This window comes from Mercenaria mercenaria, chromosome 17 (genome assembly GCF_021730395.1).
Source record: "Mercenaria mercenaria strain notata chromosome 17, MADL_Memer_1, whole genome shotgun sequence".
NCBI lineage: Eukaryota > Metazoa > Mollusca > Bivalvia > Venerida > Veneridae > Mercenaria > Mercenaria mercenaria.
In genome coordinates this window covers 16,918,908-16,945,538 of record NC_069377.1, presented here as the reverse complement: position 1 = coordinate 16,945,538, position 26,631 = coordinate 16,918,908, and the positions used below count along the sequence as shown (strand labels likewise).

Here is a 26,631-nt window from a genome sequence, read left to right as displayed (position 1 = left end):
AGACCTACTGACCTAATTTTTGACGGCACGTGACCCAGTTTCGAACTTGACCTAGATATCATCAAGGTAAACATTCTGACCAATTTTCATAAAGATCCCATGAAAAATGTGACCTCTAGAGTGGTCACAAGCAAAAGTTTACGGACGCACGGACGCACGGACGGACGGACGACGGACGACGGACGCCGCGCAATCACAAAAGCTCAACTTGTCACTTTGTGACAGGTGAGCTAAAAACAAATGGGTGTGCAAAATTGTACATGTCATCCAAATTTCAAGGCTGTATCTTAAATAAGAGGGTAACGATGACCCTGGATCGCTCACCTGAGTAATATGAGCTACATGTTTCAAAGATCAAACTGATGATAAAATATTAAGAAAGTCAGTAGGTCACATTCATGGTCAATGATATTCAGTTTTACGATTGGTGTGCAAAACTGTGTATGTCATCAAAATTTCAAGGCTGTATCTTAAAAAACAAGAAAGTAGGTCAGTAGGTCAAGGTCACAGTCAAGTGACATCATATTACTTGGGGTCATCAGGTTATTATTATTAAACAGTTTTGGAAATAGGATCAAATGATTTTTTAAGTATTTTTTCCTGTATAACTCACATAGTAACTAAGTGACCCCAGGGCGGGGCCTCTTTTCACCCCAGGGGCATAATTTGAACAATTTTGGTAGAGGACTACTAGACAATGCATCATACCAAATATCAAAAGCATAGGTAGTATGGTTTCAGACAAGATTTTTAAAGTTTTTTCCTATATAAGTCTATATAAAACTTTGGACCCCCAGGGTAGGGCCTCTTCACCCCAGGGGTACAATTTGAACAATTTTGGCTGAGGACCATAAGACCATGCTACAAACCAAATATCAAAGGTCTAAGTGTTGTGGTTTCAGACAAGAAAATTTTTAAACTTTTTTTCATATACAAGAGGGTCATGATGACCCTGGATCGCTCACCTGAGTAATATGAGCTACATGTTTCAAATGTCAAACTGATGATTTTTAGAAGTTTTTTGGAAGATTTTCCGATGTACAGTCAAGTAACCCCTGGGGCGAGGCCAATTTTACCCCGGGGGATATGATTTGAACAAAGTTTTTAGAAGTCTACTAGGCAATGTTACATATCAAATATCTAAGATCTAGGCCTTCTGGTTTATTTTTAGCAAATTTATGAAGATTTCCCTATGTACAATCAAGTAACCCCTGGGGCTGGGTCAATTTGACCCTGGGGGGGTCAAGATTTGAACAAATTTTATAGAAGTCCACTAGGCAATGCTTCATGTCAAAAATATCTAACCTCTAGGCCTTCTGGTTTATTTTTAGAGAATTTTGAAGATTTTTCTATGTACAATCAAGTAACCCCCGCGGGGTCATGATTTGAACAATTTTAGTAGAAGTCCACTAGGCAATGCTACATGTCAAATATCTAAGCTCTAGGGCTTCTGGTTTTTGAGAAGAAGATTTTTTAAGATTTTCCTATGTAAAATCAAGTGACCCCTGGGGTGGGGTCAATTTTGACCCCAGGGTCATGATTTGAACAAATTTGGTAGAGGTCCAATAGGCAATGCTTCACACCAAATATCTCAGCTCTAGGGCTTCTGGTTTTTTAGAAGAAGATTTTTAAAGTTTTTCCTTTCGGTTGCCATGGCAACCAGAGTTCTGCATGGAATTCAATGCTTTGTATAATTTTGAAAGAAGACCATCCAAGGAACATCCCTGTGAAGTTTAATCAAAATTGGCCTGTTGGTTTAGAAGATGTTGTTTAAAGGGAAGTGTGGACAGACGATGGACGGACGTACAACGGACGGACAGACGGACGGTGAGCGATCACAATACCTCACCCTGAGCACTTTGTGCTCAGGTGAGCTAATAAGTCTATGTAAAACTTGGGACCACCGGGGCAGGGTCATATTTGACCCAAGAGGGATAATTTGAACAATAGTGGTAGAGGACTACTAGATGATGCTACATACTAAATATCAAAGCCCTAGGCCATGTGGTTTTGTACTAGAAGATTTTCAAAGTTTTCCCTATACAGGGTTCCCACACTTTTTCGTCTATGAAATTTAAGGACTTTTCCAGGACCTTGTTGCAATTTTCAAGGACCTTTGTACGACATATCGGGTTGTACGTTCCCGTCAATTTTTCTAGATTCAGTGTAAAAATATAAGAACAAGAGGGCCATGATGGCCCGATATTGCTTAAAAATTTCTACTTATTAAATAAATAAAGGCTCTGCACTCTGTCATTTTGTTTCCTTACTGTCCTGAAGTTTTGTTTCTCAAGGAAACTATGAATCATTTACTTGTCTAGGATGTTGTGAAGAATTTATCAACTCCTTCATAATAACTACACCTCTGGTGCCACCTACATTATTTATATAATCTTTGATACACTTCTAGCAATTAAATTATTTTCAGTCAAGTTGTTGTTTGATCACTGAATTCAAGCATGTCACTAATCACAATTTTCACAATTGTTCTCGAAAAATAATCGGAATTTCACAGGGCTTCTTAAAAATCGACACAAAAATGACCGAAAGCCTAAAATTACTGTTTAAAAATTCAAGCATAGCTACCTATATAGGCCCATCAACCACAAAAACATCGGTATTTTCGAAAAAGGAAATTGAAATGACATCCATGTCCGCCATTTTGAATCATGAATTACTTCCCTTAGCAAAATTGGATAATTCCCGGTATTTTCCCGTACCTTTACCGTTTTCTCGCCAAATTTCCGGTATTTTCACGGCCGGGAGTCAATTTTTGAAATTCACGGACTTTTCCAGTTTTCCCGGTAGCGTGGGAACACTGCCTATATAAGTCTATATAAACCATGTGACCCCTGGGGCGGGGCCATATTTGACCTTAGGGGGATAATTTGAATAATTTTGGTAGAGGACCACTAGATGATGCTACATACCAAATATCAAAGCCCTAGGCCATGTGGTTTTGTACAAGAAGATTTTCAAAGTTTTCCCTTTATAAGTCTATATAAACCATGTGACCCCCGGGGCGGGGCCATATTTGACCCTAGGGGGATCATTTGAACAATTTTGGACCACCAGATGATGCTATACACCGGATATCAAAGCCCTAGGCCCTGTGGTTTTGGACAAGAAGATTTTTAAAGTTTTTCCTTTCGGTTGCCATGGCAACCAGAGTTCTGCATGGAATTCAATTCTTTGAACAACTTTTGTAGAGCTTCACCCAAGGAACATTCCTGTGAAGTTTGGATGAAATTGGCCTAGTAGTTTATGAGGAGATGTTGTTTAAAGTGAAAGTTTACTGACGCTGGACGGTGACTGATCAGAATAGCTCACCCTGAGCCTTTGGCTCTGGTGAGCTAAAAAGCAAAATAGAGTTATGGAACCTGTGCAATGTAAGTCAGTTTATCACAGTAAATAAGTGTGTGAAGTTTCAAGAGGTGTGAAGAGGTCTCGGTTTTTCCCTACGGCCAATAATAAAAAAGTTTCAAAATAAGCTATTTATAGTAACTTAAAAGGGAAGTAATTCAAAAAAAAAAGTTATTGTAAGTACAAAAAAGAGATCTGCCAAATAAAAACAAGAGCACTGCAATGCAGAGCAATATACACAAAGCTGTCATATATGACCTTTGCAGTGTGCGACATTAACGGTAGCCCAATTGCCAATGGCTACGAAAAATCGGCTCGGGCGACAGAAAATCGGCAGACCGTAGCCCGTCGGGCTATGAAAAATTTCTGAGGAATAAATTTACCAAAAAGATCATTGCAGACATGGGAGCAAAATAGCTGCTTTGAAGCTTCAAACTTCTCTCAAATCCAATCTCAAAGGGAATTCAAGTCGCCGACTTTTTTTTGATGCGCACTCGCTAATCTTTTAACAATTTGCTCCTGTCATAATGTGCGTCGAATACACATACACACTCGCCTGTAGCATAATTTAAGCTCCGCCTACTTCAGGTACTTGTGAGATTTTCGCGAGATGTGTGAAAGCAAATCAAATTATCGGTTTCACCAGAGGCAATTGTAATAGGCCAATCAGCCTTTGACACTTAGCATTTAATTGTCAACACATGTGAGTCGTTTTCTAAAGAAATTGTCCGATTAATTGGAATTATAGACACAATTATTTGGTATCCATGGTAAAAGAACAACATGTAAGGTATTAACTTTGTAAAACTAACTTTGATGGATGAATTGATTTGAATACCGGTATGTATTTCAAGATTTGTCACAGTTTAGTTTCAGTTTTATTCGAATGAAAAACTGTTCACACAAGTGGTGACTCGGTATAAATGATAATCCCCTTTTCATCCTGCATTCATATATTACACGATATAGCAACAAAAAAATCGGCGTGTTAGATACAGCACCGACTTGAGCAGAAAACATTTTTTTCTTAGAATTTTGTATTGAAACAATAATCACTGTGTATGGTAAAATTGATGTAACCAAGAAAATGAATGGTCATTGAATCAATTCACAGCGTCGAGGTAGAAATATAAAAATTAATGGAGTCTTCCAACTTCTCCCTAAAGTCTTTCCACTTCTCCGTAGATCAGTTGGAGGGAGAATTGACTTCTCCCAAAACAATAATGGGGCTAGCAAGACCCCTGGTCTGTCTACTGCCAAGCTTTGTCTACAAAGCTGTTTAGATCTCTTTTCATGACTCGGTGTCTTTGACTTTCTGCACAACTTTGTGAACACTGTTTCAGATTTCGAAATCAATTCTGAAAAACTCGTACAAATTTCTGAAATATATCAATATTCACCAACCTACAGCAGTATATTGAAAGAAATTAAATATTGCTTAGAATGAAAGTCTTGTTCATTCTTGAGCAAAAAATTAGTGGGGCTACAAAAAATTCTGTCGGGCTACAAAATATTTGAAGTCCGTAGCCCCATTGGCTACGGTGTTAAAAAGTTAATGTCACACACTGCCTTTGACCCTTAAATGTGACCTTGACCTTGAAGTGAGTCATCCGGAACATGCGCTCTGCACATTGTTACAATGTGGTGAACATTTCTGCCAAGTTTCTTTGAAATCCTTCCAGCAGTTCAAGAGTTACAGAGCGGACACGAAACAAACTGATATGACTTTTGACCCCTGTGACCTTGACCTTGAAGCAAGTAATCCGGAACATGCGCTCTGCACGTCCTCTTGGTTGGTGAACACCTGTGTCAAGTTTCTTTGAAATCCTTCAAGGGGTTCAAGAGTTACAGAGCGGACACGAAACAAACTGATATGACTTTTAACCCCTAAGTGTGACCTTGACCTTGAAGCAAGTCATCCGGAACATGCGCTCTGCACGTCGTCTTGGTGTGGTGAACATTTGTGTCAAGTTTCTTTGAAATCCTTCACGGGGTTCAAGAGTTACAGAGCGGACACGAAACAAACTGATATGACCTTTTACTCCTAAGTGTGACCTTGACCTTGAAGCGAGACATCCAAAACATGCGCTCTGCACATCGTCTCAGTGTGGTGAACATTTGTGTAAAGTTTCCTTGAAATCCTTCAAGGGGTTCAAGAGTTACAGAGCGGACACAAAATTGCTAACGGACAGACGGACGGACAGACGGACACCAGCGTCATAACATAATACGTCCCTTAGGGTGTATAAAAAGGGGCATAATTTTGTAAAAAAGCAAAACAGAGTTATGGAACCTGTGCAAAGTAAGTCAGTTTATCAGAGTGAATAGGTGTGTGAAGTTTCAATCCATTCCCACAAGTGGTTACTGAGATACCAGCTTACATACAGAACCTTAACCAAATCGGGACGCAGATGCCGAGGCATGAGCGAGTCCAATAGTTCTACTATTCTATGAATAGTCGAGCTAAAAAGTAATTACATAAATTTCAATGTACGCCGTTGAAACTGAAATTTATTATATATACATATGTTAAATTTATACACTATGACTGAGTTATTGACCTGACACAAATCAGACCCTGTTAACCTTTTGAGTATGACCTTGACCTTGAAGCTAGGGGTCTGGGTGTTACACATGACATGCTGTCTCATTACAAGGAACATTTATGCCAGATAATTTCACAATTCCTTTACAGATGGCAGAGTTATGGACTGGACAAGAAACAGACTCTGTTAACCTTCGACCTCTAAGTGTGACCTAAGTCCTTGGAGCTACGGGTCTGGGTCTTGAGCATGACATATGTTGTCTCCCTATGGAAAACAGTTGTGCCAAGTTATTTCAAAATCCCTTGATGGATGTCAGTGTTATGGATTGGACACAAAGTGCGACTGATGCAGCCCATTTCTATTTCCCCTTTTTTCTTTGAAAAAGGTGGGGGACAATTACTTAATTTAAGTTACTTACTTGCTACACAGACATCATTTTCAGCAGTGTTGCCAGCGGAACATTTACATTTGGTTGTCGTAGCATCACATTCACTCTTAGCATCAAGACTTGAGCATGAGGTTGCGTCGCTGCTGTCACAGGTGAATCCACTGATGACTGAAATAACAAGTGAATGAAGTATTGCCATGCAATACAAAGTCCCCTACTGGAAGGCACCTAATTTTCTCTACTGCAGTATAACATAATGAACTGATATCTGTCAATGATGTATAAACAATATTGTACTATATATACAATATGTTATAACAAAACACTTGGATTAAAATTTATATATATATAAACCTACAGTTGTTTTCGTATTGAATTTTTTTGGCTGATTATAAAAATGTTATCATGTAAGTTATTTATAGTAACAACAAAGGGAAATGTCTCGATTTTTCTCTACCGCCAGTAATAAAAAAGTTACAATAAAATCTATTTTTTCAACCAGTAGGGGACTAAAAATCATCACCTGCTTGCAAAGCAGTATTATATTGCTAATATATGTGTGTAGTTTGGTCAGGGTTCCTCAGGAGAAAGTAAAATTCCCTGACTTTTACTGACCAATCTTTTCCTGACCAAAACTACTTCCGCATTCCAAACTGGTCATCTATTGGTAAATGTAAGCCACCATTCTCCAGATCAGCCAACCCTTACTACCTTTTGTTGAAATGATAACTTAAGGATATAAAGTAAGTTTCTTCCAGTTTAACAAAAGGCGTAAAAAAAAAATTTTGTTTCCGGTATCCCGAACTACCCTAAATTTTTGGCCCGACCCTAAATGGAGAATCTTTTTTTCACCTTTTAACAAAAAATTGCAAAGCTCACTTTTTATGCTTTAAACATGGTCAGTGATGTTAGACATCAACTTACTGGTGCTCTAAAGGCATAACCCCCTTATTTGTGATTATTTTTTGACATAAAAATAATTTCCGAAAAGTCTCGCTTAATAAACAACAGAACCATGATGGTCCTGAATCGCTCACCTCTTCCCACATGATCCAGTTTTGAGTATGACGTCGTTTTTTCTATTATTTGACATAGTGACCTAGTTTTTGAGCTCATGTGACCCAGTTTTGAACTTGTCCTAGATATTATCAAGATAAAAATTCTGACCAATTTTCATGAAGATCCATTGAAAAATATGGTCTCTAGAGAGGTCACAAGGTTTTTCTATTATTTGACCTATTGACCTAGTTTTTTAAGGCACGTGACCCAGTTTCAAACTTGATCTAGATATCATCAAGGTGAACATTCTGACCAATTTTCATGAAGATCTTGTGAAATATATGGCCTCTAGAAAGGTCACAAGGTTTTTCTATTTTTAGACCTACTGACCTAGTTTTTGAAGGCACGTGACCCAGTTTCAAACTTGACCTAGATATTATAAAGTTGACCATTCTGACCAATTTTCATGAAGATCCATTGAAAATTATGGCCTCTAGAGAGGTCACAAGTTTTTTCTATTTTTAGATATACTGACCTAGTTTTTGAAGGCACGTGACCCAGTTTCGAACTTGACCTAGAATTTACCAAGATGAACATTCTGACCCATTTTCATAAAGATCCCATGAAAAATGTGACCTCTAGAGATGTCACAAGGAAAAGTTTATGCACGCACGACGAACGCTGCGCGAACACAAAAGCTCACCTTGTCACTTTGTGACAGGTGAGCTAACAAAGCTGTAAATTGGTCTGAACACAACTCATAAATTATGTAAATTCCTTACCCCACCCACTTTCGTATAAAAATACTGATGGTTTTGACATGAAAAATAGAAAACAGGAATGCATCAACATGTATTTACTCTTACCAAAATAATATCAGCCCTTTTTTTACGCCGATTTTGGGGCCGAAATTCGGCCCCATTCCCCAGGCAAAATAATATACTTTTATCCCCAACTGCACTAAAAAATTCCCCAAATGCAAGTCGTTTTTATCAGCGAAAATTTCCACCGCCGATGGATTATTAGTTCTGAATGTATATGCGTTCTAAACACCGCTTCAAGAAACGCCGCAATCGGAACATCTCAGATATTACCGTTAGCGTCGGTCATCGGGAATTTCACTTTCCAGAATTTCTGATTCGCGGATATATTACAACAATCCGATTCGCGGATATATTTAACTAATAACAAGCCGATTCGCGGAAGTAATGAACGAAAAATTCTGGAAATATTGTTAAGTCGAACGACTCACAAACAATTTGCGCGATCCTGAAATGATTTCAGTCGACGCGAAGATTTCAATCGCGTTCATTTCAGTCTACGCATAAACATTTCGGTCCGCCCAATTCCGCTCGCGTTGGTTAAACAGGGTTTTTTCTAGCTAATTTGGGAACATAGCCTATACCTCAAAAATTGGGTTTTGACGCGTAAATGTTCCAAATTGGGAAATATTTAGTCCAATAGGATATAGTAAAGATGTGTTTAAGCACTTTCTCGTACACTTATTTCACATTGTACAACCTCTTACACATATTGCCATTACAAAATTGTCCGTAATTTGGCCAATGTTTGTGCAATTTTGACGAATTTTTTTTCAGAATGTAGATTGGGAATTTTTGCACTCATTTTGGGAAAAATACATACTTTTTGGCATTGGGAATATAGCCGAATAACAGCTATAAAAACTGCGAAAAAAAAACCCTGTTAAATTTCAGTGAAGAAAGTTTGAGATACAAATGAACTAAAGCAGTTTGTTAGATTCTTTCAGGTGCCCAATGAGGATGGATTTTTTAAAGCACCTCCCAAGAGCTTCAAAACAAAGTGCTAATCATACCTTTACGTGGTATTTTCGCTATACAGTAATATGTATGGAAAATATGTAAATTGAGATTTATATATAATGCAATTAAAAGCATTTAAAAAGCTTTTTAAAAGTCACAAAATAAAAAAGGTCAACTCTATTTTTGATAAATGACCTTATATCAAGTTTGAAATACAAAGGTCAAAAATAAAGAACTAAATATTAATGCTTTATAAACATCTAAGTAGTGAAAAATGCCCATTAAAGGGAGATAATTCAAAAATTGCAAACTATTAAAGGAATAATATTATACATTGAGCAATTACTTTAGCTTTGAAATGAAAGTGTTCTTGAAAAATGATTTAAACATTTTAATGAGAAGATTAAAAACTATTTTTGATTCAATGTGATATTAGGATGAAATGGTTCACGGGCAAATTGCTTAGTTAAAGTATAAAATGAAATAGAGATTTTAAAAAAAATAATGGCTTCTAATTCTGGCACTTTAGGTCCCAAGATTTTGCAACTGGCTTAAGTCATGGCTAAAAGTTTGAAAGAGCCAGGGGAGGCCTTGATCTTACTCAGTCTGTGTTTTTTGGTGGGTTTTTATATATATAAAAAAAATTCCCCAATTTGGTATTTTACGACGCAAATTTCCCCTTCTGAAAGGACCCGCCACCCTTCCCCAAAACCATAAAAAAAGGGATGAATATAGACTGGTGTTATCAAATAAATGGGTGTGTGTTTTCATCCAATTTTCAATGAAATAAGTCCGATTTAGTAGCAGATTAATTTGGTAAACATTGGAAGAAAATGGCGTAACTCCATAAGGGGAAATAACACTCCTGTTCTAAAAATAGTAATGGGTTGGTTTTTCCAACAATTATTTATGTGATTTTATTACCGAGCAAAATTTTTCTTTGAATAATCAAAATTCATTTCAGTTGGAAATTATTTCTTATGACTGGGAGTTTTTTGCTTCAAATTGGTAAAAAAATGGAGCTTAATTGGCATTGAGAATGGGCAGATATTCGCCCGGTGAGACAGGTGGAAAAGGCCCTGCTTGTCTAATCCCTTATCAAAACAAACAATTAATTATTCACCTGTGAAAAACAACTCTTCTCCAGCTATATATGTGTCAAACATGTATAATACAGTGAAACACCGCTCGCTCGAGCACCCGGGCTCGCTTGAGCAATTCATGTGGTCCCGGCCGATTTCCTTCTATTTTCTATGTGAAATTATTATGGCTGGGTCGAGCATCGATAACTCGATCGCTCAAGCATGACACCTGGTCCCTGTGCATTGATTTACTCTTTGTTGTTTCTGGCTAACTCGAGCAGAGGTGTCAAAATTTTTCTCAGCTTCAGCGATCAGAATGTACCGGTTAATTAAAAATTTTCGCACGCTGTGAAAATTGCGTTGTCTATTCTCCGACTACCTTAAATGTTTGTCTGTCGGTATATTTGATCTAATAATGAAATTAATTATTGATGAAAGGTTAAAGAAAAGTTTTATTGATCAAATATTGATCAATCACTGTTTGCTTTAGATTAAAGCAAGTACGTTATTACTTATTACATCATAGATAACGTTTGTGATACGTTTTTTTTAAATGTCACGGTTTTGTTATTATTATGCATCACCGTTTCCTCTGCAAATGGTCCCGATGACAATTGATACAATAAAATTTCATTTTTTATTCGTATGTTGGTCAATGTTTGGGTCGCTCGAAACCATGCATAACTCGAGCATTTTGCTCATCCCCTTGCGTCCTCGAGTGAGCGGTGTTTCACTGTACACAACAGTCGGTGACACTTTGATTTACTGTGTAAACGTGTTTGGCACTCCTCAGTTATTATCAACCCAGTCATAATACTGATTTTTCTTTTTTTGAAAAGCGGGAGAAATATGGTTTTGGTCGGGAGACGGGAGGCATGGTGAAAAAATCGGGATTTTGACCCTCCCGCGCGGGAGATCACATGTATGGTGGGTGGGGAGGGGGGTGTTACTGTGTCCATATTTTTGGGACACTTTTCAAAATAATTATTTTTCGGGAAATAAGTCTTGGGACAGTGAAAAAAATAATTATTTTATGCTGTCCTAAGACTTAGGGAAAATACGTTACTTACTTACTACACAGACACCATTTTCAGCAGTGTTGCCAGAGGAACATTTACATTTGGTTGTCGTAGCATAACATTCACTCTTGGCATCAAGACTTGAGCATGAGGTTGCGTCGCTGCTGTCACAGGTGAATTCATTGATGACTGAAATAAAAATCATCAAAGCAGAATTATAATTTGAATGATGTAAGTTATGGACATGAAGATTCTAACTTTTTCTCTATACAAGTCTATATGAACCATGTGACCTCTGGGGTGGGGCCATATTTGACCCTAGGGGAAGTAGGTTTTCATCAAAATGTAGGAAAAAGTAGGAGGCATTTAAAAAAGTAGGAAAAGGTAGGAAAAAGTAGGAAAGCGGGAAGGCCTGAACTTTGCACACAGCACAGAATATTGAGTTGAACTTTAAAGCTGATTTTATCAGTTTGATTTTTTATGGCATAAACTGTTTCCTTATTGAAGTAAGTAGAAAATTAGTACATTGTTTTTCATTAAACAAATACCAACAGTAAAAGTTCATATACTAACAAGTAAACTTTCAGTACGGACAAGTAAATTTTCTAAGTCACATGGACAGGTAGAATTTTCTGAGATTTTGCCGGCCCTGCAGCCGGGGCAAGAATTTATGGACAGACGAACAGTGCAATTCGGGGGCATAAAAGTTAACTCAGGTGCACAAATTCACATGCTGGATAATATACATACATGGTTTCATGACTCTGGGTGAAATATTTTTAGGAAATGCAACACAAACTTGTATGCCTTTTATGCTTATTTTTGTTCTCTGGTTAACTGAAAGAAATCCAGAACAAAATCCCAGGTGCATCATTTCACATGCAGAATAATATTCCTATGATGGTCAAAATACTTTCTGAGATATGTGTGACACAAACTTTTATACACTTTTATCATATTTTTACTAAGTCAAGGGTCATAACTAGGGGTGCGTAATGGTTCTCGATATGTATCGAATACCGGTATTCAGGGTTCAATCGATACATTGGATCGAACGTTCCTGGATCGATCAAAATATCAATCAAAAGCTAACTACTTGGTAAATGGCCTCATTACCGCAGATACCTATGTATAATGCGCAGTTTTTTTTACCACCCCCGAATCGCTGGCGCGCAGATTATACACAGGTATAGATGATTTTCCAGCTTCAAAACAAGTTTGTTTCCGATGGTCGCCATTTTGGTAAAGGGAAACTACTCTCCGCACTAACTGTCACTGCTAAAATATAAGATTGCCGTTACGTTCCGTAAAAGATCGAATTAATTTTATATAAATTAGAGAGTTTTCTGATTAAAGAAATTTTAATAAATCACAAAATTTATGATACTAATTAAGATCAAGTATTATCTTTAACCGAGATCAAACTGTAAACAACAAAATTGACAGAGGTGACACGCTAATTGCTGGCTATTTGATCATAACAAAAAGACTATCACACCTTTTGTTACCGTTTGAATTGAGAGCTCATGTCATTTTGAAAGATACCATTCTGAAATATTGAATCAGCTGTTAGTTATTTCTTCAAAATAGTTAATAAACAAGAAACGCGGCAATGCCACGAAACCAGGTTTTCAACACTTTTCATAAGAATAAACAAGAGTGCCAGAATGTCACAATATATGCCCGTCACAGCAAATTTCTTTACTCTAGCACCTGTATTTGCAGATGTAATTTTAATTTTGTGGTTGTTTAGTAATCATTGTAATTCTTTTGTTTTTCTAAGTCCACAAAAAAAACTCCTTACCAGGTAGAGATACCTTAAAATACACCTAAAATAAGAAAGTAACAACTATGTTGTACCACAGAAAAGCGGTCTTGGTTTTTCCCTACGGTCAATTATAAAAAAGTTACAATATAAGTTATTTATAGTAACAACTAAGGGAAGTTAATCTTAAAAAAAAAAAAAAAAAAAAAAAAAATGTAAGTCCACACAGAAATCCTTACCAGGTAGAGATTGGTCAAAATACACCTCAAAATTGGATGTAACATGCATGTTGTACTACAGAAAAGTGGTCTCGATTTTTCCCTACGTCTAGTAATGAAAAAGTTACAATATAAGCTATTTATAGTAACAACAAAGGGAAGTAATTCTAAAGAAGGGAACTGTGCAAGACACTTCGTCTCATGATGGTGTATAATTGTGCCAAGTTACATCAAAATCCCTCCATGCATGTAGAAAATATGCTAACCCTAACCCTAACCTAACCCTAACCCTATTTTTAGTAACAATGACCTTGACCTTGATCCCAGAAACCCCAAAGTCAATCCCAAGCTACAACTTTATCATGGTTCATACACATTCTTTCAGACAAAATTCCCTGACATTTCCCTGACTTTTCCCTGACATGAAAGCATTTTTCCCTGACTTTTTGGTTCGGTACGATACAAACCAAGTCACCTAGTATGACTTTTGTTATCTTAAAATGTGCACATTTAGTGGTTCAATTTTAAATGAAAAATAGAATGTTGGCCTCCACCACCCCTACAGCCAACCCTTACCTCCTTTTTTGACAAACATTTACATTGTTTAATATTTTGTTTGTTTATTCCAAATCAACTGGATATGGAGCTGGTGATTATACAAAACACATTGGCAAGCAAAATGACATGAATTATCATGCATTAAAAAGTAATCAAATACACTGTTTCAAACAAACAAATGTTTTTATGTTATGATCAATAGACAATAAAGCAATTACTTTTGGAAACCTGAACATATTAGCCAAATCGAACTGTTTTTCTGAACATAGCTTTACTAAATTACATTAAAATGGACTTGTCATTCTGATTACCAATTTAAAAGAGTAACATCTATAGGATATATACCATGCAAGCACTAGCCACATGCACAAGGCACCAGTATCACAAAAACATCCTTCTTCAAATACTGAAACTGTGTAAAATAAAGACCATATGTTTGTGTTATTGGAGCCTTGTATGTATATATAGTAATGGCTATGTGTAATGGACACTATACAGGAGAGAAGGGGATCGAATCATTAGATATAGCCATCACCAGATTTGCTCAGGAGGTAAGGGGTGCAAATCCCTTTCAGTTTCTTCTATATGGAATTTGAAAATATGTAGAATATAGATATATGCATATAATTTAAAATTATGCTTTAATTGTTGTAAGTGTGATAGCTTTCATGAAAAAGGAAATATCTGAAGAAACTGCCTTAACCTTTACAAATTGTTGCCTAACCAGATCAGAAAATTCCCTGACATTTTCCTGACATTTTCCAAATTTCAAAATTTCCCTGACATTTTGTAAAATTCCCTGACAATTCCCTGACCTTGAAAAAAAAAATTTTTCCCTGACTTTTCCCTGACGCGTATGAACCCTGTTTATATAAGTTTTCTATACACCAAGTTTCATCATGATAGCTCATTCCTAAGTTAAGTTATTGACCGGAAACCCTTTTTCTATTTTAAGTAACAGTGACCTTGACCTTGACCCCAGAAACCCCAAAATCAATCCCAGCCTTTGTCTTGATATAAGCTACATACATACCAAGTTTTATTCAAATATCTTTATCGAAACAAAAGTTATTGACCGGAAACCCTTTTTCTATTTTAAATAACAGTGACCTTGACCTTGACCCCAGAAACCCCAAAATCAATCCCAGCCTTTGTCTTGATATAAGCTACATACACACCAAGTTTTATTCAAATATCTTTACAGAAACAAAAGTTATTGACCGGAAACACCAGATTGACGCCGCCGCCGCCGCCGCCCGACCGACATCTACCCCAATCTAATAACTCAGGATTTCGTTGAAAACCTGGTTAAAAAAGGTAAAACAACAATTCTTACATGCTTGCCTGTTTTCTAAAGAAAAATGTATCCAAGTCCTGTGGTTTTGTCTCAGAACAGACCGACCTTAAAAGTGATAAATCAATACTAGTAATAAAGTTCATATTGCATTACTATAATGGTCTTGTACTCAGTTATTATTCTGTTTGAAAATATCATATGATATATCGAATATCAATCATTTCGTATCGATACAAATATCGTATCGATCATTTTGAGTGATACGCACCCCTAGTCATAACTCTGGTTTGGCTGAGTGATATCTCTAACAAAACCCCAGGTGCACAACTTCAAATGCTGAATAATATTCCTGTAATGTTTCACAATCCTGGGTAAAATTTCTTTATGAGATACATGTGGCATAAATTTAGGCCCTTTTTATGCATATTTTTTACTAAGCCAAAGGGCCATAACTCTGGTCTGACTGTGAGATGCAAATTAAAATACGAAGAGCACAACTTCCCGTGCTGAATAATAATCCTGTGAGGCTTGATGACTCTCGAGTCAAATACTATTTGAGATATGCACAAGACAAAGTGGACAGACAGAAAGACGGACAATGCCAAAACAGTATCCCTCTACCTTCAAGCTTTTCTGTCTAGTATCATAAACAACAATTACTTACTTGCTACACAACTTGCACCCTGTACTGTATAAGCAGAGTTACATGCACATTTCCCAGCAGTTGTATCGCAGAAACTGTTTGCATCAGAACTGCAATCGCCATCAGTGGTGCAGGCAACGGATGTGATAACTACAAAAATGATAATAATATGTCAACATTTCTTTCAAACTGTCATAGGGAATCTCCCAGAAAATGTAACATGGTTAAGTTAGTGGATCCATCAGGCCAAAAAATATATATATGTGGTTCAGGTAACACTGCCAAACAAGAGTCATAATGACCCTATATCGCTCATCTGTTAACCCTTTTCCAATCAGTACTCCACTGGAAACCTATACCTACTGGGAACATAGATCTGTTTGATCTGATAAGCCTGTCTGAACAGAGATATTTGCCTATGATAATATTTTGCCAGTTATTCTCGGCTTCGCACATCCGGGTATTTCGGTCGATAAGAGTTACGCGCCCCTTGACAACTGGGTTAAACAAACGCCATTTTCTCTATAAGTTACAGTTAAGATCGAAAGATATCGGAAGTTTTTTTCAGTATATTGGACTGTTTTGAGGTAATTAAGATGCCAAATCATTGTTGCGCCGTTGGTTGTACTAAACATGGGAGAATGCTGAAGAAATTATCATTTTTCACTTTTCCAAAAGACGATGAACGGAGAGAAAAATGGATCAGTGCTGTGAAAAGAGTAAATCCAGATGGTACAAAATGGCAACCTAACAAATACACAGTATTATGCAGCGACCATTTCATTCAAGGTATATATATTTTATTTTTTTCAGTTTAAGGCGAATATATATGAATACATGGTTGAAGTTAGAATTTTCATGTGTAGTAATTAATTATTAGAATCACTGCCGTCTGTAGGCCTGTTGTATGAAGCAGAAACTGTAATAATTTCGCCTGGTTATAAAGTTTGACCTTCTTTTGTTAAAGAAATGTTATTTCAAATAAAAAAAGTATTTAACAATGCAGTCTTTTTGTTGCTTTATAATGAAGTTGAAAAACTATTTCCAGCATTTCCACCACTGTTTCATGGCAAATAAATAAATTACCAAAGACAATCTCTCTACATGCTAGTTATTGTAGATGCTGTTACAGTGTATTTTTTTTCCATTTTTCTCTAGGAAAACTCAACAGACACCCTGCACATCCGGATTTTGTCCCTTCATTGTTCGAGTATGTAAAGACGACACCGAAGGAGACCGAGTCGAAATTGAAAAGATTTGCTAGTGCAGTAAAACGTAAAATAGCTTTCAGCACTCCCATTCCTGTAAAACGTCAGCGGAAAGTACGTATTATCCCCTTTGGTTGAGAATGTAGAGGAAGTATACATTGCAACACCTCTGAATCAAAAGACTGGCTACAATAGAGACATGAATAATACCGAACACTACCAGTATGATTCTGAAATCAACAGTATTAGAACAGAAAAAAACAATCTAAAATCTGAAAATGATCATCTGAAAGAGCAAGTTAAAAGTGCTAACTTAAGTAATAAAATTGTAGTCAATGACGATGGCAAGTGTAAATTTTACACTGGATTGTCGTGGGAAACATTTTTAGTACTATTTCAGTTTTTGGTCAATTTTGTGAAGCCAGCACCAATTAACAGAAAGGTGGTTATCAAGTGATAATTAAAGATTAAAAAAAATAATTACTTACACATAATGATTTTGATGACATGTAAAACTTAACAGTATTAAAAAAAATACTTTTTATAGCGCTGGTGCGACGTGTAATGCTCAGAAAAAAATTATCATAGCGGCCTGTAGATCTACTAAAATCTAACAGATATCTAAAAGTTTACTGATTCTTGATTTTTTTCCCTCATTTATGATTTATAATTTGTTTTAAAAACAAACTCTTACCAGGTGTTTCGATCAAATAATTGTGAATATCTCCATATTCCACCGAAGGCCACTTTGACGGATTGTTTTCCCACGTACCGGCGGGTAGTTTGTAAGGGCATTCTGCTAAGCCAATTAAATTCAATTTTTCATTATATCTAGCTTTTGACACTGAATCAAGATCATCAAAATACTTAAAAGACATGATTAATTTGTGAAAAACAACTTTTACACTTATCAGAACGGTAAAAATCACCAGAAATGCTGGCGATCGGCAGTTCATTTCATTATATATACTACGTATAACTAAGCGGTTGTATTACCCGTAGCTAGGCAGCCATTTTTTTATGACGTCATGCCGAAACCGAGAATTCACATAAAAATGATGGGGTGTGTCACTTAAAACTATTCAAAGTAACAAAGGCCATGCAAAAAACATAACAACACATGCACAGGATGGGAGATAATTAAGAACTATGCTATTTTGAAATTATGAATTAGGTGGGTGGGATACATGATATGATTTCTGAGGAATTTCGAAGTTACTGTAAAACAAACTTTTTTCCAATGTGACAATACATTAAAACCATGAAGTGCTGAACTCTTACTTTAATTAAAAGACTAAAGTGGGAAAAGTTATTAGTATGTTCATGTCACAATTTTCGGTGACAGTATTCTATGTCAGCTTGCATTACATACATAATAAAGCTGAACTATCCTTGTAAATGAGCTGAGAGCTATTTTTCTATTTCCATTTATTACTTTTCTAAAAAACACATTACAATTTACAAGGTGTTGGCAAAATTTGTCATACCTCATACTTTCCACTTTGGTTAAAAAAGCATTTTTACAATAAATAACTGACTACAGAAGGTAATAAAAATACCCTTGATCTAGAGAACGCTACAACCTACTAAACTTCAAAGTTTAAAATTATATTGAACACGTTTGCTTTAATTTAAAGGCACTCGCTACAGTTTTTTCGGAAGGGTCGATATTTACCCAAACACCATGCCAATTTGTTTGTGTTTCTAATCGATGTAGCTCATTGCAGACTTGGTGCGATCTTCTGCGCATGCCCGGAAGTGATTAATGTCGCGTATGGCAAAAAATCGCAAATTATTGTATGTTCGCATGCATTTAATGTACAAAATGTATAATATACTGACTAAAGGTTAGGGTAAGTATCACCATGGTTACAAAATATATACATTTAAAGTACTTTTAGTTCAAATTGCTTCAATCCGACTAATACTGGAGTCTGTTATTTATACCAGCGCTCAAACTCTGCATTGAGTCACAGCTGTTTCTAATCCCGTACCGTACATTCGTAAACTATAGGTTTTGTTAAAAAAAAGGCAGAAACTTTCATCGTTCTATCCCATCAAAATGCTTCAGAAACACCTTAAAATCCGCTTATTAAGAAATCTGCTGTTTGGTAGTTTTATATATATATTTCCAAGTCATTTGCTCAAACACTGAGAGAGTATTTCGTACCAACCTGCATTGTATAAATGCCCGTCACACCCCACCTCATTGTAATTTGATTAAAGTGAAATCTAATATGGTGACCTATCAATTTTCTTTTTGTTTTAGATTAGGTAGACATAACCAAAGGTATGTGCAGAGTTTGATTAAATTCTATTATGTGAAACTCAATAAAATAGCAGAAATACCAACTTAAAACTGACAAAAATATGCAGAAATAGCCCTTGGGTCTGCTGAACAAGTATTCCTTTCTTTACAAAATCATGTTCTTTTGATTTCTCTGAGCATGTTTCAAATAGATATATTGTTTTCTATTATAAAAATGCTTAGATAATCAAATTTATGCTGATTATTGTACTTTACTGAAAGATATTTTAGGATTACAGAAATTTTGAAAAATGTTTAAAATAGCACCATATCTAGGGGCAAATTAAATTGAAACAAAGCTGGTGACCTAGTATTTTTATTTCAGTTTTCAATACATCATAACATGATCTTTTAATACAAAACATTTCATCAAAATCTATTATTGAGAAAACAAGAGCTGTCACTAATGGTGACAAATGCCCCTGCAGCGCCTTGACCTTTGACCTGGTGACCTTGACCTATGACCCCAAGGTCAGTAGGGGTCGTGTACTCAATAAGTACTATCAGCATGTGAAGTGTGAAGGTCCTAGGTGCAGTGGTTCGCGAGTAAAGTGCCTTCATGCAAAAAGTTAACGTTGTGATGAACGAACAAACGAACGGACGGAAAGTTGAAAACTAATATGCCTCCCTTCGGGGGCATAAAAATTACGAAACTGAAGCGAGCGTCCTCGAGGTGAACATTAAACTAGAACTTTATGATACAAGAGGACCATCATGGTCCTGAATCGCTCACCTGTCTCCACATGACCCAATTTTCATGAAGATCCATTGAAAAATATGGCTTCTAGAGAGGTCACAAGGTTTTTCTATTATTTGACCTAATGACCTAGTTTTTGAAGGCACATGACCCAGTTTTGAACTTGACCTAGATATTATCAAGGTGAACATTCTCACCAATTTTCATGAAGATCTCATGAAGAGTATGGCCTCTAGAGAGGTCACAAGGATTTTCTATTTTTATACCTACTGACCTAGTTTTGACCACACGTGACCCAGTTTCAAACTTTATCTAGATATCATTAAGGTGAACATTCAGACAAACTTTCATAAAGATCCATTGAAAAATATGGGCTCTAGAGTGGTCAAAAGGTTTTTATATTTTTAGACCTACTGACCTAGTTTTCGACCGCAGTTGACCCAGTTTCAAACTTGACCTAGATATCATCAAGATGAATAATCAGACCAACTTTCATACAGATCCCATGAAAAATATGGCCTCTAGAGAGGTCACAATGTTTTTTTATTATTTGACCTACTGACCTAGTTTTTGACCGCACGTGACCCAGTTTCAAACTTGACCTAGATATCATCAAGACAAACATTCTGACCAATTTTCACGAAGATCCATTGAAAAGTATGGCCTCTAGAGAGGTCACAAGGTTTTTCTATTTTTAGACCTACTGACTTAGTTTTTAATCGCAGTTAACCCAGTTTCAAACTTGACCTAGATATAATCAAGATGAACATTCAGACCAATTTTCATACAGATCCCATGAAAAATATGGCCTCTAGAGAGGTCACAAGGTTTTTCTATTATTTGACCTACTGACCTAGTTTTTGACGGCACGTGACCCAGTTTCAAACTTGACCTAGATATCATCAAGATGAACATTCTGACCAATTTTCATGAAGATCCAATGAAAATATGGCCTCTAGAGAGGTCACAAGGTTTTTTCTATTTTTAGACCTACTGACCTAGTTTTTGACCGCAGCTGACCCAGTTTCAAACTTGACCTAGATATCATTAAGATGAACATTCAAACCAACTTTCATACAGATCCCGTGAAAAATATGGCCTCTAGAGGTCACAAGGATTTTCTATTATTTGACCTACTGACCTAGTTTTTGATGGGACGTGACCCAGTTTCAAACTTGACCTAGATATCATCAAGGTAAACATTCTGACCAATTTTCATGAAGATCAACTGAAAAGTATGGCCTCTAGAGAGGTCACAAGGTTTTTCTATTTTTAGACCTACTGACCTAGTTTTTAATCGCAGTTAACCCAGTTTCAAACTTGACCTAGATATCATCAAGATGAACATTCAGACCAATTTTCATACAGATCCCATGAAAAATATGGCCTCTAGAGAGGTCACAAGGTTTTTCTATTATTTGACCTACTGACCTAGTTTTTGACGGCACGTGACCCAGTTTCAAACTTGACCTAGATATCATCAAGATGAACATTCTGACCAATTTTCATGAAGATCCAATGAAAATATGGCCTCTAGAGAGGTCACAAGGTTTTTTCTATTTTTAGACCTACTGACCTAGTTTTTGACCGCAGCTGACCCAGTTTCAAACTTGACCTAGATATCATTAAGATAAACATTCAAACCAACTTTCATACAGATCCCGTGAAAAATATGGCCTCTAGAGAGGTCACAAGGATTTTCTATTATTTGACCTACTGACCTAGTTTTTGATGGGACGTGACCCAGTTTCAAACTTGACCTAGATATCATCAAGGTAAACATTCTGACCAATTTTCATGAAGATCAACTGAAAAGTATGGCCTCTAGAGAGGTCACAAGGTTTTTCTATTTTTAGACCTACTGACCTAGTTTTCAAACGCACGTGACCCAGTTTCGAACTTGACATAGAAATTATCAAGATACACATTCTGACCAACTTTCATAAAGACCCCATGAAAAATGTGACCTCTAGAGTGGTCACAAGCAAAAGTTTACGAACGGATGCACGGACGGACGACGGACGCCATGCGATCACAAAAGCTCAACTTGTCACTTTGTGACAGGTGAGCTAAAAAATCGAATAGATGATTTCGGACATGTTAGACAGTGAGAAAGCAAACATATCGTACGTATTAATTAACATGGATGATTTGCACTGTGAATACATACTATTTACACTTAACATATAATTTCACGTGTACATACTCATATACATATAAATGGGGTGTTTGTCACGGGATTCGATCCGATAAGGCCGGTTCTTGAGCTGCGAGCTGAATGAATGGTTACCGACTTCTATCCGCATGGCACCTGGCATAGTGGTAGGAGTTGGGAGGTAATTGGAAAGCACAATAACGGTATCTCATCAGCCAAATTGGCTGGCCCTTTCAATAAAAGTGGCACTCTAATAAACAAGACCTTTACTTTTACCTTTTAAACACTAGGAATATGTTTGTTTTATATATAAGATCAAAGCATTAACACTCGTGAAAATATAATGCATGTGACGTTCACTGTTGATATATAATTGTAATTATATATTTTCACATTACACTGAAACAAAAAAATACACTTTTGCATATTCATTTATATAAAAATATAAACAAACAAACAAACCAAAACGGGAACAATTTTAATTTTGTATGATGATAGTAACACCGAAATGACACAATAAACTTTTCCCAGGTTTTGTTGGTGGTGAAAGACTCCAAGTGCCCCTCCAAACATGTTTTGGGGCTTAGACTAGTACCTAGATCGAGACACTAACCTCAGCTGGATGGCTTCCTTACGTGAAAAGTTTTACACATCAAGTGAGGGTTCCATCCCACGTCGGTAATGGGCAGGGAATTAGAAGCCAGCGACCATAACCATCACAATTTTTTGCAAGTATAAAACATAAATATTCAATTAAATTTTGTGAACATAAATGATACTCAAAATGATATTTACGGTCAGAAATTACAAATGGTTTGCCGAATACACCATACTTTTAATTACAAAAGTTTACACACCATGAGGGTCGGAAAGCACAAATTTACGTTCTTGAACGTATATGTGAATCGTCATGTTTGAAATGTAAACAAAGGAATAAAAGTTACAGTTTTCATGTTCGAGGAAAAGATCGAACTGTGATTGTCAATGTTCCTGATACTGAATATATATGAATGTATAAACATGAGCCGTTTCATCTTACAGGACTTACAAAAACATTGTAAGCGACTGTTTATTTATTGTATTTATGTTCTAGTAACCTTTGACATTTTACTCGAGGACAAGCCGGGTTAGTGACATACACGTGTCTGTTGTTGGGCTGGAAAAAGATAGGTCCAAAATTTAAACTAAAAGCTATATTGCATAAATTCCTCGTTATTTTTGTGCATACCATTTGATTGTTTAAAGGTTAGAATATCAGAAAATTGCAGAAAATAAAACATATTTTTGAAAAAGTCCCGATCTTTCATCATTTGTTTGGTTGGCTCATGATTACAAATTTAATGTTAGTAGGTCGTGATGTCCATGAAGCCGTGTAAAGTGATAATTTTGATGACACGTTGGATTTATTTTATAATTGTGAGTGATCGTTAATTGATCAGAAAGATAGGACAGTGGGATGTTATGAAAGTGATGCTTTATTTAGATTAGAAAGTGAATCGTACTATACAATAAGAAAATCCAAGGTAAAACATTACTTTTATTTCGTTCACTGAAGAAAACATGGTGGACATATTGAAGTGCCCCGGATTTTGATCAACTTTTTACATGACCTGTTGTTATCATTATGAACCGGTTGTTCAAACGGTTATAAAATAATACTTGAACACTAATTTATTATGCTGAAACACTACTTTACACTTGAACACTAGTCAAAACTTGAACAAAGTGAACATTTACCTTTATTTTTCGTAGTGTTTTAGGTATTCAAGATCTCCATACTCGTGCAAAGCATGTGGCAATTCACCATACATAAAATATGTATTCTGACCAGAAATATTTATCGGGCAGTCTACACATTAAACAAACAGTGATTGCCTTTATCTTTCCTGTCTTTTTCATAGTGTATTCTGTTGAAATATTCCAGATTTTCCTTCCTGACATTAGGTCGAAGCCACATGATTCCGCGATATCCTGATCTTTCCAAGTGTTTACGATTATTTCATTGTTATTCCATAAAGTCTGTTAAATATGTCAATTCCTTCATAAACTATGGTATTGAACCTGTATTTTAGCCAAGTGTCAGTGTTTAAATCCACGTTTAAATCGTTTTTAAAACGTAAAAGCATGTTATTGGTTTTTAAAAATCTTACTGTATACGCCATTTTATCTCTTGCATTGTGGGATAGTTACGGCCGAATAAATCGCTTAGTCATCGATATATTGAGAATATATAACCTCTCTATTTTACCTATACAGTAGTTTGATAAAGGTTGTTACCGTAGTTATTACAATATTCAATGTTAAACTTAGTCAGTTGCATTTTTCTTTAGATTTTAGCGGCCATTTTCTTGTCAGAATTAATAGTTTTCTCTACCAATTTTGGGTCACTACCCGTTTTGGGTAGCGGACATTCTACCAATCTTCGGTCAGCACTACCACGTCCGGGTAGCAGCTACCAACTTTGGGTCAGTCTACCACTGCTTAGTATATAAGCTGCCCAATTTTTGGTCACCAGGCAGTCTAGCTTTCGAACCTCTTGAGCATACATCCTACGCTGTTATTCCCTGTTTTATCACGAATAATTTACAGCAAAATAAATTCACAAAGTAAAGAGCCGTTGAAGTAAATTGCTTAGACCTGGGATCATTGTTATTTTAACTTATTTCTACAGACTTTTACAACATTTTGATATATTTTTAAAGAAACAGTGCTTCAAATTGTTATTTGTGTATAGTAAACTCTGGTATTATTGTCACAACGGATATTATACCGTTATAGAAACTACACGTTTTGTGAAATGCTGTTATACAACTATACGGAGATCTTGAAATACGCTCTTTATATTTATTAGGTCCCAGGGCACTAGACAACTTTTGGGGACAGGTACTCATACCCTCAGGAAGGGGAATTTTTCGACATTTTAAGACGAAAAGGGGAAGCTTAAGCCGTGTATATGTAACTACTTTTCACACTTATTAATACTGTTTTCAGTCATTCCTAACTGATGTGACTATATTGCAACAGTAATCTTCCTTAGAGGCACTATATAATGTTAAAAGAAAGAGTTCATATATATTTGTGTCGAACAACCTATCATCAGGGGAATTTTCTTCTGAGAAAGGGGAAAAAAACATATTATTTTAGGAGGGGAATGGTACCCATATTCGGCCCCAAAAATGGCCAAACGAGTGCCCTGGGTCCAGTCAATGTATTCTTATCAACATAATACAATTCATAGAAAGTCGTATTTTATGAATTAATAGACTAATCTGAAGTTAACAGAATCCAGTTATTGTTCCCTATAGATTTACCTAATCTATAAAATAAAAGTTAATTGAACTGTTACATTAGTGTTGTTGAATATTTATATGCAGATATTAACCAAGGTTATGGAAAGTCAGCATTGTCCTCTGTTGTTTCCTGTGCTTAGAAGAAATAACTTAACAGGTCGGCAAAATTAATATACCTTATTACAACTGTGTTCACCAGTACCAACTGCCGTGTTTACCCTGATACATGCACTTACTTGTACTACTCAGGTGTTGAGAGTGGTTTCACCTACCGTATTTAACTAGGTTGGATTCAGCCAACTACCGTATATGCCCAAGTTAGATTCAGTCTACTACCATACTTACTCTTATTTAGATCAAGCCAGCTACCGTATTTAACTAAATTGGATTCAGCCAACTACAGTATATGTCCAAATTAGATTCAGTCTACTACCGTACTTACTCTTACTTAGATCAAGCCAGCTACCGTTATTAACTAAATTGGATTCAACTGACTACCGTATTTACTCTAAACTATATTCAGCCCACTAGTGTGCAGACTGTAACTCGGATTTAGCCAAGCTACCGTACTACCCCTATGAAAAGTACACCTGCATAATCTACAAAGATTGTTTGACAGAGAGCCTGTTTGTTCATAGCCAGTATTAAGAGACCTCTACCCCCTGGATCGTAACAATATTTTTGTAAAAAAGCGGTGCACGTGTGATTTGTGTAACACAGTTTAACAACGATTTCTTAGAAAACTAACGCTCACCTCATTTACACTGACATATCCTTAAGGTACCAAATACTTGCACCGAAAACTTCTATGCATTTTCTTCTAGTACACTGTTGGGACATGCTTTTGAGTGTTTTTGATACTTCATAAGTTACTTGGAGATACATTTTCTCATTATGATTAGTTTCTCTTTGATCCCCGTGCATTTCTCGTGTTGTTACAACAATTTTAGTTTTACACAGGAATTTTACATAATGTCAAAATAGCATAGGCCTTAAATAAACTTACAGAAGACGACACTTGCTAAGATCTTAGTGTGGGGTATGTCTATTTAATCCCCACTCAATTAACACTAATAATTTCCAGTCATTGACACATAGTTGATATTTGCTGATTTCCTCAGATCTGAATTCCTTTTTTATTGCTTTATTTTTCATTTTATCACATCTTACACTGACATTATTTACGCACAATTAAATCCTGATTATGTACAACACTTTCAATATATTCATAATTATATATTAAACACATAAAATATATATTATATACTGTAAATGAAATTGCATTATATACATTATAGTTGAAATGTTTGTCTA

At 36.1% G+C, this 26,631-nt stretch overlaps 1 protein-coding gene across 8 annotated transcripts in view; it reads right to left on the bottom strand.

Annotated features, from left to right (window-relative positions):
- The window catches only part of LOC123536495 (fibropellin-1-like), a 270,748-nt gene that overhangs the window by 93,494 nt on the left and 150,623 nt on the right, over nucleotides 1-26,631 (bottom strand). For 3 of the 8 annotated variants that reach the window (XM_045319702.2, XM_053529202.1, XM_045319704.2), the window contains 3 exons: nucleotides 15,681-15,809; nucleotides 11,230-11,367; nucleotides 6,328-6,465 (listed from right to left, as the gene is read on the bottom strand). In XM_045319702.2, coding sequence (XP_045175637.2) covers nucleotides 6,328-6,465; nucleotides 11,230-11,367; nucleotides 15,681-15,809 — 405 coding nt within the window. The remainder of the gene's footprint in view (nucleotides 1-6,327; nucleotides 6,466-11,229; nucleotides 11,368-15,680; nucleotides 15,810-26,631) is intronic. The other 5 variants (XM_045319707.2, XM_045319705.2, XM_045319708.2 and 2 more) reach the window with 5 other exon arrangements.